General features: G+C 38.1%; 1 protein-coding gene across 5 annotated transcripts in view; it reads right to left on the bottom strand.

Annotated features, from left to right (window-relative positions):
- Window positions 1-20,310, bottom strand: part of ENTHD1 (ENTH domain containing 1) — a 97,676-nt gene that overhangs the window by 31,983 nt on the left and 45,383 nt on the right. For all 5 annotated transcript variants that reach the window (XM_059886591.1, XM_059886593.1, XM_024991974.2 and 2 more), the window contains one exon: window positions 9,925-10,048. In XM_059886591.1, coding sequence (XP_059742574.1) covers window positions 9,925-10,048 — 124 coding nt within the window. The remainder of the gene's footprint in view (window positions 1-9,924; window positions 10,049-20,310) is intronic.

Consider the following 20,310-nt stretch of genomic DNA (forward strand, 5'->3'; position numbering starts at 1 on the left):
CACAAATTATTCCAGCGTATAAACAAAGAGCAAACACTTTCCAAATCTTTTTATGAGTCTGGCAACATCCCAGTATCAAAACATAACAAATAAAATATGAGAAAAGACAGTCCTGGTTAATTTCACTCATGGATACAGATGCAAAACTCATAAATAAAACATTAGCAAACCAAACCCAGCAAGATATATAAAAGATAATATATCATCACCAAGTTGAGTGTATTACAGAAATTCAAGGTTGTTTCAACATTTGGAAATCAGTTAATTTACCAAATTAACAGCTTAAAGGAGAAAAATCTATAACCATCAATATAGATACTAAAAATGGATAAAATTCAACACATATTCATGATAAAACTGTTGACAAATTAGGAATAGAGATCTGCAAAAAACATACAGTAAACTTATCTTAATGGCAAAATGCTGAAATCGTTTTCTTTAAGATACAGACTGAATCTAGGAAGACCACGATCACAGTTTCTACTCAGCATTCCCTGAATGGTTCTGCCTAGCAAGGTGAGGTAAGAAAATGAAATACAAGGTACAGTTTACAAGTGTGAAATAAATCTGCCATCATTTACAAGTGATGTGATTTTCAACCCAAGAAACTGAGAAGAATCTACAAGAAAATTGATAAGAATTAGTTGAGCAAGGTTACTGGCTATAAAATCAATATACAAAAAGTAGTTCTACTCATTCTCATCATCAACAATCTGTTAGAATATGCAATTTATAAAATTATATCTTTTACAGTAGCAACAAAAAATACATAAAGTACATAGGACTAAATCTAACAAAAGATACATAAGACTTGTATGGGGAAAAACTATAAAATACAACACAGTGAAGTGAAAGTTGCTCAGTCGTGTGCGACTTTTTGTGACCCCATGGACTCTACAGTCCATGGAATTTTCCAGGCCAGAATACTGGATTGTGTAGCCTTTCCCTTCTCCAGGGGATCTTTCCAACCCAGGGATCAAACCCAGTTCTCCTGCATTGCAGGAGGATTCTTTACCAGCTAAGCCATAAGGGAAGCCCAGGAATACTGGAGTGGGTAGCCTATCCCTTCTCCAGGGGATCTTCCTGATCCAAGAATCGAACCAGAGTCTCCTGCATTGCAGGTAGATTCTTTACCAACTGAGCTATCAGGGAAGCCAATTCAATGAAGAAGACTTAAATAAGCAGAATAATTTGATATTGTAAAGAGGTCACTTCTCCAAATTGATTTAAAGATTGGCGAGCCAATAAAAAACTCTAAGAGGTTTTTTCAAGGAACATGACAAGCTTTTATGTGGGAAAGCAAGCAAAGGGCCAAAAAAATTAAAAAAAAGGAAAAGAAACAATGACTCTTCCTGATAAAGGAAAAGTTATCAAGAATTATTACAAAGGTTGAGTAATTACAAGTATTTGTTGGTTCTGGGATAGCCAAATGACTTGTGGAACAGAACAGAACTTGTGGAACAGAAAGCTGAGAAACAAAAATCCATGCATATGTGTAAACTTGCTTTAGGCTATAGATGGTACTTCAGTTCATCAGGGAAAGGACAGACTTTTCAATAATTGATGCTGGGACAGCTGGTTATTCATTTAGAAGTAAAAATGGACTCCTGCTTCAACCATACACAAAATCCAATTCCAGCGGCATTAAGAGCTTAATTGTGGAAAGCAAAATTATAAAAATCTTAACCTTTATGGTCTTAAGACAAGAAAGAATTTTATAGATCACAAGATACAAAAAAGTACAAATCATAAAGAATGAAATTCTACCTCATTAAAATTAAGAACTTCTGCTACCAGAAAATTACCAGGCCTCATTAATGAATTTGATAAAATTGCAGGATATAAAATTAATATACAGAAATCTGTTGCATTTCTATATACTAACAACATACATTAACCGTACATGTTCTGAAATATCAGACAGAGAAATTAAGCAAACTATCCCATTTACCATTGCATCAAAAAGAATAAAATATCTAGGAATAAGTCTACCTAGGGAGGCAAAAGATCTGTACTCCAAAAACTATAAGACACTGATGAGAGAAACTGAAGATGACACAAACAAATGGAAAGATATACTGTGTTCTTGGGTTGGAAGAATTAATAGTTAAAATGACCATACCACCCAAGGAAATCTACAGATTCAATGCAGTCCTTATCAAATTGCTGATGGCACTTTTCAGAGAACTAGAACAAAATTTTTCTGTTTGTTTGTTTGAAAACACAAAAGACTCTGAGTAACCAATCTTAGGAAAGATGAAGGGAGCTGCAGGAATCCTACTGCCTGATTGCAGAGTATATTACAAAGCTACAGTCATCAGAACAGTGTAGTACTGACACAAAAACAGGCATATAGATCAATGGAAAGGATAGAAAGCCCAGAAATAAATCCAGGCACTTACGGTCAATTAACTTATGACAAAAGAAGCAAGATTACACAGTGTTGGAAAGACAGTTTGTTCAACAAAAATGGTGCTGGGAAAACTGGACAGCTACATGTAAAAAAAAAAATGTATTTAGATCATTTTTTAACACCACACACAAAAATAAACTCAAAATGGATTAAAGACGGGACACAAGAAAATTCCTAGAGGAAAACATAGGCAGAACACTCTCTTGACATAAATCACAACAGTATCTTTTTTGCTCTGACTCCCAGAATAATGGAAATAAACAATGGGACCTACTTAAACTCAAAAGTTTTTGCACAGTAAAGGAAACAATAAACAAAATGAAAATACAATCCATAAATTGGAAGAAAATATTTGCAATGATGTGATTGATGGGATTAATCTCCAAAATTTACAGCTCATGAGGCATAACACCATCAAAACAAAGAACTCAATCAAAAAATGAGCAGAATACCTACATAGACATTTCTTCAAAGAAGACATACAGATGGCCTGAGAGGCACAAGAAAAGATGTTCAATATTCCCAATTATTAGAGAAATGCAAATCAAAACGAGTATCACCTCACACCAGTCAAAATGACTATCATCAAAAAATCCACAAACAAAAATAAATAAATAAAAGAATAAACAAAAGATCCACAAACAATGTATGTTGGAGAGGATGTGGAGTGAAGGGAACCCTCCTACACTGTTGGTGGGAATGTAAACTGGTACAGACACTATGGAGAGCAGTGCAGAGGTTCCTTAAAAAACTAAAAATAGAGCTACCATATGGCCTGCTCCATATGGTAGCTCCTAGAGGAGCTATCCCTCATTGAAGGTCAGGAAGGGCGGCAGTGAGGAGATACCCCTCGTCCAAGGTAAGGAGCAGTGGCTGTGCTTTGCTGCAGCAGCCGTGAAGAGATACCCCACGCCCAAGGTAAGAGAAACCCAAGTAAGATGGTAGGTGTTGCAAGAGGGCATCAGAGGGCAAACACACTGAAACCATACTCACAGAAAACTAGTCAATCTAATCACACTAGGACCACAGCCTTGTCTAACTCAATGAAACTAAGCCATGCCCGTGGGGCAACCCAAGACGGTCAGGTCATGGTGGAGAGATCTGACAGAATGTGGTCCAATGGAGAAGGGAATGGCAAACCACTTCAGTATTCTTGCCTTGAGAACTCCATGAACAGTATGAAAAGGCAAAATGATAGGATACTGAAAGAGGAACTCCCCAGGTCCTAGGTGCCCGATATGCTACTGGAGATCAGTGGAGAAATAACTCCAGAAAGAATGAAGGGATGGAGCCAAAGCAAAAACAATACCCAGCTGTGGATGTGACTGGTGATAGAAGCAAGGTCCGATGCTGTAAAGAGCAATATTGCATAGGAACCTGGAATGTCAGGTCCATGAATCAAGGCAAATTGGAAGTGGTCAAACAAGAGATGGCAAGAGTGAATGCCGACATTCTAGGAATCAGCGAACTGAAATGGACTGGAATGGGTGAATTTAACTCAGATGACCATTATATCTACTACTTTTTCTGAATCCCTCAGAAGAAATGGAGTAGCCATCATGGTCAACAAAAGAGTCCAAAATGCAATACTTGGATGCACTCTCAAAAATGACAGAATAATCTCTGTTCATTTCCAAGGCAAACCATTCAATATCACAGTAATCCAAGTCTATGCCCCAACCAGTAACACTGAAGAAGCTGAAGTTGAATGGTTCTATGAAGATCTACAAGACCTTTTAGAACTAACACCCAAAAAAGATGTCCTTTTCATTATAGGGGACTGGAATGAAAAGTAGGATGTCAAGAAACACCTGGAGTAACAGGCAAATTTGGCCTTGGAATACGGAATGAAGCAGGGCAAAGGCTAATAGAGTTTTGCCAAGAGAACACACTGGTCATAGCAAACACCCTCTTCCAACAATACAAGAGAAGACTCTACACATGGACATCACCAGATGGTCAACACCAAAATCAGATTGATTATATTCTTTGCAGCCAAAGATGGAGAAACTCTATACAGTCAACAAAAACAAGACCAGGAGCTGACTGTGGCTCAGATCATGAACTCCTTATTGCCAAATTCAGACTTAAATTGAAGAAAGTAGGGAAAACCACTAGACCATTCAGGTATGACCTAAATCAAATCCCTTATGATTATACAGTGGAAGTAAGAAATAGATTTAAGGGTCTAGATCTGACAGATAGAGTGCCTGATGAACTATGGAATGAGGTTCGTGACACTGTATAGGAGACAGGGATCAAGACCATCCCCTTGGAAAAGAAATGCAAAAAAGCAAAATGGCTGTCTGGGGAGGCCTTACAAATAGTTGTGAAAAGAAGAGAAGCAAAAAGCAAAGGAGAAAAGGAAATATAAAAGCATCTGAATGCAGAGTTCCAAAGAATAGCAAGAAGAGATAAGAAAGCCTTCCTCAGCGATCAATGCAAAGAAATAGAGGAAAACAAGAGAATGGGAAAGACTAGAGATCTCTTCAAGAAAATCAGAGATACCAAGGGAACATTTCATGCAAAGATGGGCTCGATAAAGGACAGAAATGGTATGGACCTAACAGAAGCAGAAGATATTAAGAAGAGATGGCAAGAATACACAGAAGAACTGTACAAAAAAGATCTTCACAACCCAGATAACCACGATGGTGTGATCACTGACCTAGAGCCAGACATCCTGGAATGTGAAGTCAAGTGGGCCTTAGAAAGCATCACTACGAACAAAGCCAGTGGAGGTGATGGAATTCCAGTTGAGCTATTTCAAATCCTGAAAGATGATGCTGTGAAAGTGCTGCACTCAATATGCCAGCAAATTTGGGAAACTCAGCAGTGGCCACAGGACTGGAAAAGGTCAGTTTTCATTCCAATCCCAAAGAAAGGCAATGCCAAAGAATGCTCAAACTACTGCACAATTGCACTCATCTCACACGCTAGTAAAGTAATGCTCAAAATTCTCCAAGCCAGGCTTTAGCAATACATGAACCGTGAACTTCCAGATGTTCAAGCTGGTTTTAGGAAAGGCAGAGGAACCAGAGATCAAATTGCCAACATCCACTGGATCATGGAAAAAGCAAGAGAGTTCCAGGAAAACATCTATTTCTGCTTTATTGAGTATGCCAAAGCCTTTGACTGTGTGGATCACAATAAACTGTGGAAAATTCTCAAAGAGATGGGAATACCAGACCACCTGACCTGCCTCTTGAGAAATCTGTATGCAGGTCAGGAAGCAACAATTAGAACTGGACATGGAGCAACAGACAGGTTCCAAATAGGAAAAGGAGTACATCAAGGCTGTATATTGCCACCCTGCTTACTTAACTTCTATGCATAGTACATCATGAGAAACGCTGGACTGGAAGAAACACAGGCTGGAATCAAGATTGCCGGGAGAAATATCAATAACCTCAGATATGCAGATGACATCACCCCTATGGCAGAAAGTGAAGAGGAACTAAAAAGCTTCTTGATGAAAGTGAAAGTGGAGAGTGAAAAAGTTGGCTTAAAGCTCAACATTCAGAAAACGAAGATCATGGCATCCGGCCCCATCACTTCATGGGAAATAGATGGGGAAACAGTGGAAACAGTGTTCGACTTTATTTTTCTGGGCTCCAAAATCACTGCAGATGGTGATTGCAGCCATGAAATTAAAAGATGCTTACTCCTTGGAAAGAAAGTTATGACCAACCTAGACAGCATATTCAAATGCAGAGACATTACTTTGCCAACAAAGGTCCGTCTAGTCAAGGGTATGGTTTTTCCAGTAGTCATGTATGGATGTGAGAGTTGGACTGTGAAGAAGGCTGAGTACCAAAGAATTGATGCTTTTGAGCTGTGGTGTTGGAGAAGACTCTTGAGAGTCCCTTGGACTGCAAGGAGATCCAACCAGTCCACTCTGAAGGAGATCAGCCCTGGGATTTCTTTGCAAGGAATGATGCTAAAGCTGAAACTCCAGTACTTTGGCCACCTCATGTGAAGAGTTGACTCATTGGAAAAGACTCATGCTGGGAGGGATTGGGGGCAGGAGGAGAAGGGGACGACAGAGGATGAGATGGCTGGATGGCATCACTGATTCAATGGACGTGAGTCTGAGTGAACTCCGGGAGTTGGTGATGGACAGGGAGGCCTGGCGTGCTGGGGTCGCAAAGAGTCGGACACGACTGAGTGACTGAACTGAACTGAACTCACTGATGGCCCTGCAATCCCACTCCTGGGGATATACGTGGAGAAAAACATGGTCTGAAAGGATACACGCACCCCCGTGTTCACTGCAACACTGTTTACAACAGCCAAAACAAGGAAGGGAGATTTTAGTTCTATCTACATGGTTTGAATTTTAAAAATCAGAATATATTCACTTATTATTTAGGTAATGTAAAAATAAATAAATCTTATTAAATAAATAATTATGATACAAAACTATAAATTCTATTTTGGGGGTATGGGCAAAGTCCTGTGGGAACACATTGAAAGGAGAAACTAGTGTGTGGAAAGATTTTATAGCAATAGTGACATTTGAGCTGTGCCTTGCTGGTTTTTGTTTTTTTTTTTTTAATTTATTTATTTTTTAATTGCAAGATAAATGCTTTACAGAAATGTGTTGGTTTCTGCCAAACGAGCTGGGCCTTGCTGTTTGAATAGGATTTTGTTAAGCATTCATTATTTGGTGAAGAATTGTGGCAGACTGTATATTCCAAAGACAACTGTGCTAATACACTTCCCACTCCATATGCTTTTTTTTCAATATGACATTGACACTTGTCCATTGAGAGGTAGGCATCTTCGTACCCTCCCCTTGAACTTTGGAAAGACTTCTCGATTGCCTTGATAAACTGAATGGGGTGGGGGAAGTATCCTGGCGTGGCTTTTGAAATTATTCCGCTCTGCTTGGTCGTTGCCTTCACAGGATGTTGAGCCTTGGAACCCAGCCACCGTGCTACAGGGATGCCCAAACTAGCCCACGGGGAGAGACCACATAAGGAGACGCATGTGGAGAGAAACTGAGGCCCAGCGGACACAGCAAGCATCAGTTACCCGACAAGTGAGTGGATGAGCCATCAGATGATTCCTGTCCCCAGCCTCTGTGTTCGCGAGCTGAGGCCCAGACATACGTCATGGAGCAGAGACCAGTCGCCCCCACTGTGCCCTGTCCTAATTCCCGACCCAGAGAATCTGTGAGCAGAATAAATGGCTATTTTATGCCACAAAAGTTTTAGAGCGATGTGTTACGCAGCTGAAGTAACTGGAACAAAGACATTCTAAGGAGAGAGTAATAGAATGTCACAAAGTATTGTGAATACTGGCAGTATTGGTGATGAGGCTGTAAAGGTTGGCCCGAACCAGACTATGAAAAGTCTTACAAGACAGTAAAAAAAAAAAAAAAAATTAGACTTACTGGCAGTAGAGAACTGTTAAAAGGTTTTAAGCTGGAAAAAAATGAAATGCTAAGATCTGCATTTGCAAGCTATCTCTGAGATCAGTGTGAAGGGAAGACTGGAGAAAAGACCAAAACAGAAATTCAATAAAGATTTTAAAAATGGTTCACATAAAAAAAAAAATCTTTAAAAAAAATCGGAAAAGCTCCTCCAATTAAGATGAGTCCTAAACAAGTAAAAGGGTAGAATCATCTCTCAAGAGATATGCTTTGTGACTTTTTTCCTCTTAAGGGTTGCTTCTGATGCTCATTTATACTCAATTTCTTGTTTAAAATGCTGGCAGAGAGAAGCATGTCACACAAAAACCTGCACAGGAGTATTTACAGCAGCTTTAGCTAAAATTGCCAAAACTTGGACATAACCAAGATGTTCTTCAGTAGGTGAATGGATAAATTCCCTCATATATCTTACTCAGCACTAATAAAAAAAAACGCACTATTAAGCCATGAAAAGACATGGAGGAACCTTAAATGCACATTACTAACTGAAAGAAGCCATCTGAAAAGGTTACATACTGCATGATTCTAACTTCATGAATTTCTGGAAAAAGGCAAAACTCTGAAGATATTTAAAGTGTCAGTGATTTTCAGGGGTTACAGAGGAGGGAGGAAAGAACAGACAGAGCATAGAGGATTTTTAGGGCAGAGATGCAGTCTGTAGGATACTGTAATGGTGGATACGTGTTGTATACATTTGTCAAAACCCATAGAATGTGCACCACCAAGAGTGAACACTAACAAAAAGTATGGTCTTTGGATGATTAAAAAGAAAAGTGTTAATGTAGGTTCACTGTTTGCAGCAAATGCAGCACTCTGGTGTGGGATGCTGAGAGTGCAGAATGTGGCGCTTGTTTGGGGAAGAGGGGTATATGGGGAAATCTTGGTACCTTCCCTCAATTTTGCTGTGACCCTAAAACTGTTCTTAGAAAAGTCTATTAAAAATATTAGGGGATGGAAATGTTAGGAGATATTAAAACACAAAAACATTTTCCTTACGTTTTCTTTCAAATTTCTGGATCTGGACCAATTTACATAAAGTGTATTCTAAGAATAAAAGCAAGCTGTCTAAAAAATTGTTACCACTTATAACCAATTATTTATGTGAATAACGCCAACCTTATACTACAAATATCACCATAACCCACAATTTCTTGTTTCTGGGTTGATTAAAATATCCTCACCAGTCTCAGAACTGGCTTTATAAGAAAACTATATACAAGTGAACTTTTACAGTAAAACTATACTAATAAACTTCAGTTTTAATATTTTGGATATTGGGACTCTATATAATGGGAAACTAAGGTGCATGGTCCAAAGATGAGGGAGAAGATGAAACTCGGAATATAAGGAGCCAACTCTGTGAAAAGGATGCCTGGATGAAAATAAAAGCAAAGATATATGAGCGGATAAAAACTACTCGGAACGTTTTGTTCATCTTCACAGACCTTTTATCCTTTTTTCCTGAGAAAATCAAGGGAAGAATGTATTGGAAACTGAGTTCATGGAGAACAGACAGGCTGGAGTGGCTGGACAGTGGATCAATCAGCTCTTGAGTAGCAGTAGAGCCTGGCTGGAATTCGATAGTGTAATTTACTGGAGGCCAGTAGTGCACTGTGCCATTCTCTAGTGTTAATTACTCAAGAGATCATTAACCAATCTGTGGGACACCATGCTTCACACTTTCTCACATTTTCATCTAATGCTTGCTTCTGAAAAATATAAGCTCTTCATCAAAGAGAAGATTAATACAAACAAGAAAAGGTGCTAAAATGAACTTTATGCTTTAAAGAAAAAAAATTTACAAATATAAAAGATTTAACATTTGTAGTTAATAATTTTTGAAATGAAACAATGAAAATGAATAAAGCAAAACAGACAAAAACATTGAAACAAACAGTAAAACAAGATTCTTGGACCCTGTGTGGACTGAATTTATCCATGTTAATCTTTTCCCACAGGACCAAAGTTAAAGCCACTGTTGCTATATTTCACAAAATAAAATCTGACGAAAAACAATATCTGTCCAGTGTTTCTTATTCACGTTTCTGAGTACAATGTTTATTCTTTAATTTACCTGTATCCCAGAGATTATAAACATCTGTTTGCCCTTCTGACAACCGCGCCATTGATGAGACAATGGAAGTAGGAATTATCGGCAAAACTGGCTTTGGATCATCCTCACAAAATAACATCAGGTCCTTATGGAAAGCAAAAGAGAACACGAAAGTAGAAAAAAATTAATCCCATTGCTCCAATTTGCTACAGCAAATGGACAATTTACGTAGACACAATGTGTCTGTATGTGCTAACATTATCATACATTTGGATTGAAAATTAGCACAGAAGTTATCTACACTTGGGTGTCCACTGAGTGTTGAGTGGTTTTCTACCCTTAAAAATCCCCTCTCCCTGCAGCAATGTGGCTGGACCAAGAGAATATTATGCTTAGTGAAATGTCAGACAGAGAAAGACAAATATTGTTCGACATCACTTACATGTGGAATATTAAAATAATGCAAATAAATGTATATGCAAAACAGACTCTCATATATAAAAAACAACTAACGGTTACCAAGAGAAGAGGCAAGGCGGAGGGGCATACTACGAGCATGGGATTAAGAGATGCCAACCACCATGGATAAAACAGACAAGCAACAAGGATATATTGTGATAGCACAGGAGATGACAGCCATTGTCTTGTAATAACTTTTAATGGAGTATATCTGTAAAAATACTGGATTACTATGCTGTAGTCCAAAATTAACAAAATATTTTAAATCAACTATACTCCAATTAATATAAATAAATAAGTAAAAAAGCAATCTGTACCTTCTAAGTATGAAAAAAATTGCTCTTTGCTACCTAGTGCAGATAAGCAATGATTTCTCTGAGGGATTAACTTTCCCTACCACTTCTTGAGCATCCTTAGAACTTACTATCTCAGAGGCAGATTCTGTTTTAAAGTTACCTGTGTGTGTCTTTTATCCATGTTTAAAATTTTAAACTTTTTATCACGGAGTAAAGAAAGCAGACAATAATCCAGTCAAGTAGGTTAAACAAGAATCAACTCAACCAGTCTTGTTTCATTTGTATCTTTACCACTTCCCATCTATTTTATTTTGAAGCAAATCTTAGATATATCACTTATTTCAATATGTATCTCAAATGATAAGAACTCTAACAATAATAGTTGTGTTTACACCTATAAAAGATAATGCTGTGAAAGTGCTGCACTCAATATGCCAGCAAATTTGGAAAATTCAGCAGTGACCACAGGACTGGAAAAGGTTAGTTTTCATTCCAATCTCTAAGAAAGGCAACGGCAAAGAATGCTCAAGCTACTGTACAATTGCATTCATCTCACATGCTAGTAAAGTAATGCTCAAAATTTTCCAAGCGAGGCTTCAACAGTATGTGAACCGTGAATTTTCAGGTGTTCAAGCTGGATTTATAAAAGGCAGAGGAACCAGAGATCAAATTGCCAACAGCCATTGGATCACTGAAAAAGCAAGAGAGTTCCAGAAAAACATCTATTTCTGCTTTATTGACTATGCCAAAGCCTTTGACTGTGTGGATCACAACAAACTGTGGAAAATTCTGAAAGAGATGGGAATACCAGACCACCTGACCTGCCTCCTAAGAAATCTGTATACAGATCAGGAAGCAACAGTTAGAACTGGACATGGAACAACAGACTGGTTCCAAATCGGGAAAGGAGTACGTCAAGGCTGTATATTATCACCCTGCTTATTTCACTTATATGCAGAGTATATCATGAGGAACGCTGGGCTGGAAGAAGCATAAGCTGGAATCAAGACTACAGGGAGAAATATTAATAACCTCAGATTTGCAGATGACACCATCCTTATGGCATAAACCAAAGAACTAAAGAGGCTCTTGATGAAAGTGAAAGAAGAGAGTGAAAAAGTTGGCTTAAAACTCAACATTCAGAAAACTAAGATCATGGCATCTGGTCCCATCACTTAAGGTAAATAGATGGGGAAACAGTAGAAACAGTGAGAGACTTTATTTTTCTGGGCTCCAAAATCACCGCAGATGGTGACTGCAGCCATGAAATTAAAAAGATGCTTGCTCCTTGGAATAAAAGCTATGAGCAACCTAGACAGCATATTAAAAAGCAGAAACATTACTTTGGCAACAAAGGTCCGTCTAGTCAAAGCTATGGTTTTCCAGTAGTCATGTATGGATCTGAGAATTGGACTATAAAGAAAGCTGAGTACAGAGGAATTGATGCTTTTGAACTGTGGTGTTGGAGAAGACTCTTGAGAGTCCCTTGGACTGCAAGGACATACAACCAGTCCATCCTAATGGAGATCAGTCCTGAATATTCATTAGAATGACTGATGCTGAAGCTGAAATTCCAATACTTTGACCACCACCTGATGTGAAGAACTGACTCATTTGAAAAGAGCTGGGAAAGACTGAAGGCGGGAGGAGAAGGGCATGACAAAGGATGAGATGGTTGGATGGCATCACTGACTCAACGGACATGAGTTTGAGTAAACTCTGGGAGTTGGTGATGGACAGGGAGGCCTGATGTGTTGCAGTCCATGGGGTTGCAAAGAGCTGAACACGACTGAGCGACTGAACTGAACTGATGAACGTCACAATAACTCAATGTCATCAATAATGATAAACTGTTCAGACTTTCAATTTAACACAACTGTCATAAATAGGTTTTTCTACAGCTTGTCTGGAGAAGGATCCAAACAAAGTCTTCACAGTGGGATTGGATGACTTGTCTTTCTTCCCCCATGAATAGGGGAAAATGTTTTTTTCAGTAATTACTGAGGCATAATTAACAAACAGTAAAATGCAAAACTGTAAGTATAAAGCTCAATAACTTAATATTCTGTGTATACTTAAGTAATCACATTTCCTTCACTCCAGAAAGTTCTCTCAAGATCCTTTCCTGTTGATACCATCCTCTCATCACCAGTAAAGAGTATTATACTTTATACCACCATCAATGTTTGCCTGTTCTTGGACTTCATATAAACGTAGCCATACATTACGTATTCTTTTGTATCTGATTCCCACTGCTTAACATAGTATTTGTGAGATTCATCCATGTTTTGGGTGTATTGGTACTTTTTTCTGTAAAAAGTATAACACTGTATGAAAATATCACAATTTGTTTATCTGCTCTCCTGCACATGGACATTTTGGTTGTTTCCACGTTTCAGCTATTATGAATAAAGCTCTATGGACATTCTTGCATGAATCTTTTTGTGGACAACTGTATTTGTTACTCCTGGATATCTACACGGGAGGAGAATGGCTCAGTCATAGAATAGATTTTCCAGGTGATTTGCAACTTTTTATAATTCATCAATATTCTGAAATCATTGTATATTCACATTCAGTTGTAAGAAATAACACAGAGAGATCTTGTGTGTCCTTTACACAGTTTCCCCTATAAGTAACATTGTGCGAAATTATAGAACAAAATCATATTCAGGATACTGACATTGTTATGGTCAAAATACACAAGATTTCCATCACCATAAGTCTCCTTCCTGATGCTTTTTTTTATTACCATGCCCTGCTCCCAACAGCTACTAGTGTGTTCATTTCTGTAATTCTGACATTTGAAGAATGTTATATAAATGGAATCATACAGGATGTAACCTTTGGAGATTGGTTTTTTTCACCTGGCATAATTCCCAGAGAGTCATCCAAGTTGTTGCATGCATCAATAACTTGTTCCTTTTTATTGCCAAGCAGTAAAGGCAAAGTGGTTGTCTGAGGAGGCTTTACAAATAGCTGAGGAAGAGAAGCGAAAGGCAAGACAAAAAGGGAAAGATACACCCAACTGAATGCAGAGTTCCAGAGAATAGCAAGGAGAGATTAGAAGCCTTTCTTCAATGAACAATGCAAAGAAATAGAAGAAAACAATAGAATGGGAAAGACTAGAGATCTCTTTAAGAAATTCGGAAATGTCAAGGGAACATGTCATGCAAGAATGGGCACAATAAAGGACAGAAATGGCAAGGATCTAACAGAAGCAAAAGAGGTTAAGAAGATGTGGCAAGAATACACAGAAGAATTATACAAAAAAGGTCTTAATGACACAGATAAACACAATGGTGTGGTCACTCCCCTAGAGCCAGACATACCGGAGTGTGAAGTCAAGTGGGCCTTAGGAAGGATCAAAGCTAGTGGAGTGATGGAATTCCAGCTGAGCTATTTCAAATCCTAAAAGATACTGCTGTTAAAGTGTTCCAATCAATATGTTAGCAAATTCGGAGAACTCAGCAGTGGCCACAGGACTGGAAAAGGTCAGTTTTCACTTCAATCCCAAAGAAAGGCAATGCTAAAGAATGTTCAAACTACTGTACAATTGTGTTCATTTTGCATGCTAGCATGGCTATGCTCGAAATCCTTTGAGCTAGGCTTCAGCAGAACTTCCAAATGTACAACGTGGGTTTCCAAGAGGAAAGGAACCAGTGATCAAATTGCCAACATTCGCTGGATCATAGAGAAAGCAAGGGAATTCAAAAAACATCTACTTCTACTTCATTGATTACGCTAAAGCCTATGACTATGTGGATCACAACAAACTGGAAATTTTTTGAGATGGGAATACCAGACCACCATACTTGTCTCCTCAGAAACTTGTATGCAGGTCAAGGAAGCAACAGTTAGAACTGGACATGGAACAACTGATTAGTTTAAAATTGGGAAAGGAGTAGGCCAAGGCTGTATATCATCACCCTGCTTATTATTTTCTAATGTAGAGTTCAGTAGATAAATCATGTCTAATTCTTTGTGACCCTATGGACTGCAGCATGCCAGGATCCCCTGTCCTTCACTCTCTCCCCCAGTTTGCTCAAATTCATGTCCATGGAGTTGGCGATGCCATCTAACCATCTCATCTTCTGTCACTCCCTTCTCTTCTTGTCCTCAGTCTTTTCCAGCATCAGGGTCTTTTTCACTGAGTCAGATGTTCATATCAAGTGGCCAAAGTATTGGAGCTTCAACTTCAGCATCAGTCCTTCCAATCAATATTCAGGGTTGATTTCCTTTAGGACTGACTGGTTTGATCTCCCTGCAGTCCAAAGGACTCTCAACAGTCTTCAGGGTATATCATGCAAAATGCCAGGCTGGATGAATCATAAGCTGGAATCAAGATTGCTGGGAGAAATATCAATAACCTCAGATATGCAGATAATATCACTCTAATGGCAGAAAGTGAAGAGGAACTAAAGACACTCCTGATGAGGATGAAAGAGGACAGTGAAAAAGCTGGCTTGAAATTCAACATTAAAGAACAAAAATTATGGCATCTAGTCCCATCACCTCATGGCAAATAGAAGGGGAAAAAGTGGAAGCAGTGACAGATTTTATTTTCTTGGGATTCAAAATCACTGTAGATGGTGACTGCAGCCATGAAATTAAAAGACACTTGCTCCTTGGAAGGAAAGTTATGACAAACCCAGACACAGTACTAAAAAGCAGAGACATCACTTAGCCAACAAAGGTCTGCATAGTCAAAGCTACAGTTTTTCCAGTAGTCAAGTACGGATGTGAGAGTTGGACCATAAAGAAGGCTTAGCACGCAAGAATTGATGCTTTTGAACTGTGGTGCTGGAGAAGACTCTTGAGAGTCCCTTGGACAGCAAAGAGATCAAAGCTGTCAATCCTAAAGGAAATCAGTCCTGAATATTCATTGAAAGGACTGATGCTGAAGCTGAAGCTCCAGTACTTTAGCCACCTGATGCAAAGAGCTGATATTGGAAAAGACCCTGATGCTGGGAAAGATTGAAGGCAAAAGAAGGGGGTGAAAGAGGATGAGATGGTAAGGTAGCATCACCAACTCCATGGACATGAATTTGAGCAAACTCTGAGAGAGAGTGGAGGACAGAGGAGCCTGACATGGTGCAGTTCATAGGATTTCCCAGGCAAGAATACCGCAGTGGGTTGCTATTTCTGTCTCCAGAGGATCTTCCTGAGCCAAGGATCAAACACATCTCTAAATCTGCACTGGCAGGCAGATTCTTTACCACTGTACCACCTGGGAAGTTCAGGACCCATGGACAAGACCAAATGTGTCTTTCTTCCTATGATCACAATATCACAATCTTATAGAAGTCCAATTTTAATGTAGTCAAATTCTGCTCTAGATATGGCATCTAGATATGAAGTTGGAGAAGGAAATGGCAACCCACTCCAGTGTTCTTGCCTGGAGAATCCCAGGGATGGGGGAGCCTGGTGGGCTGCCGTCTATGGGATCGCTCAGCTTTCTTTATGGCCCATATTTTACCATATGTAAAATAGAGAGCTAGTGGGAATTTGCTGTATGATGCAGGGAGCTCAAATCCGGTACTCTGTGACAACGTAGAGGGCTAGGATGGGATGGGAGGTGGGAGGGAAGTTCAAGAGGTAGGGGCCATTGTACCTATGGCTGGTTCATGTTGATGTATGGCAGAAACCAACACAACACTGTAAAGCAATTATCCTCCAATTAAAAATAAATAAATTTTAAAAAATCAAGTGAAAACTAAAAATGATTAGATAAAGGACCAGATAATGGGTTAAATATTTAACAGACAAATAGCTCTAGTAACTGATAAAGAAAAAGATAGAAACCAAGTGGAAAAATGGGCAAAAGACATGAATTAATAAATAAATAAAAAGAAACACAAAGCCCAATAAACACGTGGTAAGTTGTTCAAACTTACAATTAAGATAAAAGAAATTTAAACAAGATTTTTCTACCTTTTAGATTGACAAAGATGTAGAAATTTGATAATACTCAGTATATACAAAGATGAGGGGATACACTTTTGGTGGATATAAAGTGGTGCAACTTTTGGGAGGACAATTTGGCAGTACTTTTCAAAACTAAAAATAAATATAACCTTTCAGCAATTCCACTTTTGGGACAGCATCATAAAAATGCATGTACAAGGTTGTTATTGCAACACTGCTTTTAATAGACAAAAACATTAAAAAAATCCCAAAATGATTACCAACAGGGATGGGTTAAATAAATTAAGATTAATTTATACATCAAGAATACAACATAAGATAAATAAGTTCTTACCCTTTTATATTGTTTAAACTTTTCTCAGTATTTTCTAATTTAAAAAGAATAAAAATATAAAAATGGAAACAAATGACTTTTAAGCACAAAGCAAAGATGCAAAAAAGAGGTAAAAGGAAGATGAATTAACATAATTAGAATAAGTATAATGTTCATTTCTCTAACAGCTTTGATATGTTCAAATTTTTGCAAATATCATAAATGATATATGTTAATAGACTCAAGAATAAAAATTGTTTACTCTTCACTTAATAAATAATAAACAGAGGCAGTAAGAAATAAACATTTTTCTTCTGTCACTAGCGATTTAGTAACTCAGAACTACACTGAAGGCTTTGGTCAGCTTTAATTTTGTGTGAACCAATTTATAGCATCCCTAACTGTTGCTATGGAAACAACTGAGAGCCAAAAAAATCATAACCTCATTGTTGGATCTTCTCAAGTAGGAAAAGAGGAAGGTCTTTTGAGCTGATGAAAAGCTACAAATAGCCTTACTAATTAGCAAATTTAATAATAAAAATTCTGGACAGTATGCAAAGACAGAACTCATCCATGTCTAAGTGTCATAAATTTAAAGGCTTTCTCTAGTTTTGAATGTATCAGAGGCAAGTACTATTCGGTTTTGAAAGTCCTATTCTGTTCAGAATTTTACTTACTGCTTTTAGATCATTTTTGCATTTGTAGAAAGAGAATAGTTAAAGAAGTTGCTATTAAAAGTTTTTAAAAGATTTTTAAGTACCCCTCATTCTGCCAAAGCAATCAACAATATCATTTCTTTCTCATTCTGTATTAAGAACATGAGAATTTTAATGTAGATGCAGGACATTTGGCAACAACAATTAGATTTACTATTCATCTTGGTAGGTTTTGTCTTCTGCTACAAGAGAAGATTACTGAAGAGGACATGCTGGATTGCATCAAGTATTCTTGACAGTAATAACAGCAATGTTTGTCAATGGGATGACGGAAGAGTGTTCTGACATAGTCATGCTTTGAAAAAGGAAAATCTAGCTTTAAACTTCGAGAGATGGGCACCATTTTCTGCTCATGGATATAAGATGTGAAATGATGTAAATCAATTACAGTGGATTCCTCTAAAGAAAAAATAATAATGATGAGAATTTAAAGACTGATATTAAAAAAAAAAAAAAAACCCAGTAGGTGACATTTTATGTCTTTGTGAGACTCCATAGCATATAAGATTATTCAAGTCTATTCTCTCCCTTAAAAGCCAGCAGCAGCAAATAAACTGATGGCAAATTTTAAAATCATTTTGACTTAACCTCATAACTTTGAAAATAACCTATAGATTTTCAATCTGTGGGCTACTTTGCAATTAAGATACAGTGGAATTTTAATCCTATGCACTTTTCTGAGCTACTAGAAAATCAGGTAAATCCGATACCTAGTGGCTACGGGGAAAAGGCTGGGAACAGAAGACTAGGAAATAGTTCCAACCCCCTCATAAGACCTCCAGCAAAATCCTGAATGAAGCACTCAGAGCAGGAGGCCGAACAAGCCTCTATCACAGGAAAAGAGGGGAAGGGCACTAACATTGACTGTCTCCTCATTCATGCACTTCATTTTCATTAACACAAAGTGGGCAACTGAGGATTCAATAATGGACCAGAAAAGTCTCCAAAGCTCTAGAAACGGACCTTTCTTTCTAGTAGGAGAAATACATAAAACAGAAAAACGAACGAATGAGACAATTTCATAGGGCCTTGACTGGAACAGATTTCCAGTCAAAATGGTTCTACTTGATCATACTGCAGGGATATGTGTTCTCCAAACACAGAGCAACGGAAAAGAAAAGAGAAAAGTGTGAGAATTAAAGGCATCATCATGCTAAAGGACAAGACGAACATCTTCACAGATGAGAGCATGAATGCAAACACATGACAGTGAGGAGGTTGAAGCTGTGGATCTTTGAGTGAAAAAAAAAAAAAAAGAGAGAGAGAGAAAGAGAGAAAAAACCAGAGGGTCAGTTCCAGAGGGGTAAATACAGATTTAAAATGATCATCGAGGACAGGAGTGCTGAACATGGGCTGACTGCTTAAAATGATGCCTGGGCATTGGGCTCCCCTACTTACAAAGGAACCTGAAATAATTAACCTGGCATCAGTCATGGCCTTGGACTCTGGCTTCTCAAAGTATTACACAAGTGGGTTCGAGAGGACACAGACTAAACTTCACCAGCAACTGAGCCACAGTATCCCTTGGTCTGGAGACTGGATCTGGAGTATCTCTGACATGAGTGAAAGAAAGGGGCTGTCCTCTGAAGGGAGTGCCTCCAGTGAGTGCAGAAACCCTGAGCAGGTGAGAAGAATCCGTGGGACTGAGCAGGCAGGCTTGAGAAGACACTTCTTCACCCTTCCTCTTCCAATCCCCTGGGGCAGGTGGTTTACCACTGGAGTACCTCCCTTTAAAGCTGCTTCTTGGGGTGCTAAGGATACAGACCTAATCCGAGGCACTGATCCTCAGAATGAGCAATGATTAACTCTGGTATTCTTGGACGGAGAGGGGAGGGGAAGGACATGTTCTCCATCCTGCAGTCCACTTCTCCCCCATCTCACTTAAGTTGACAGAGCTGACACGGACTAAGGTCTGACCTCTAGCAGTCCTAGACAAAGCAGCCATAATCTCGAGGGGTTAACAGTCATTTGAGGACCAAAACGATTTTAAAAAAACACTGAATTACAGGTTTTGTCAAAGTATAGATATTAGAAAAGATGGACCAAGAACTTAAAGTCAGTATACAAACTAAAATAAATAAAGGGATAAGCAATATGTAACAGGAATAAACACAATAAAAAGAATGAAATAGAAACATTAAATATCAAATGTAAAAACAGAATGTGGAAACAGAGAACACAGTCAGGATAAACAGTGGAATGGATTCGCCGAGAACAAATATCAAACTGGAAGATCAGACTGAGAAACTCTACATGAAGAAAAAAGAAACCATTAAATTGAGTTTATAAAGAAAACTGAAGAGATATGAAGGTAGAAATAGAATTACTAATATTCAGATAAGAAGAGCTCAAGAAAGAGAGAAAAATAAAAATAAACAGTAGGAAATATTTGAACCAGAGATAACTGTCTCAGAATTAAATAGAGGTGAGAGATTGTCCATTGGAGAGTCTCGCAGGGTGAGAAAGAAGAGAGATAAGGAAAATCTACACTTAAACACTTAGAGTAAAATTTCAGTCTTTTCAACAATGGTGTTGAAACAATTGGATATCAGTAGAGAAAAATGTTTGTTTTTTTTTTTTATCTCAACTATACTTCACACCTTACACAAAAATTAAACCAAAATAGATCAGAGATATAAATGTAAAACATGAAACTATAAAGCTTTTAGAAGAAAACAGAGGATAAAACCTACAT

The sequence above is a fragment of the Bos taurus genome, chromosome 5 (genome assembly GCF_002263795.3).
Source record: "Bos taurus isolate L1 Dominette 01449 registration number 42190680 breed Hereford chromosome 5, ARS-UCD2.0, whole genome shotgun sequence".
NCBI lineage: Eukaryota > Metazoa > Chordata > Mammalia > Artiodactyla > Bovidae > Bos > Bos taurus.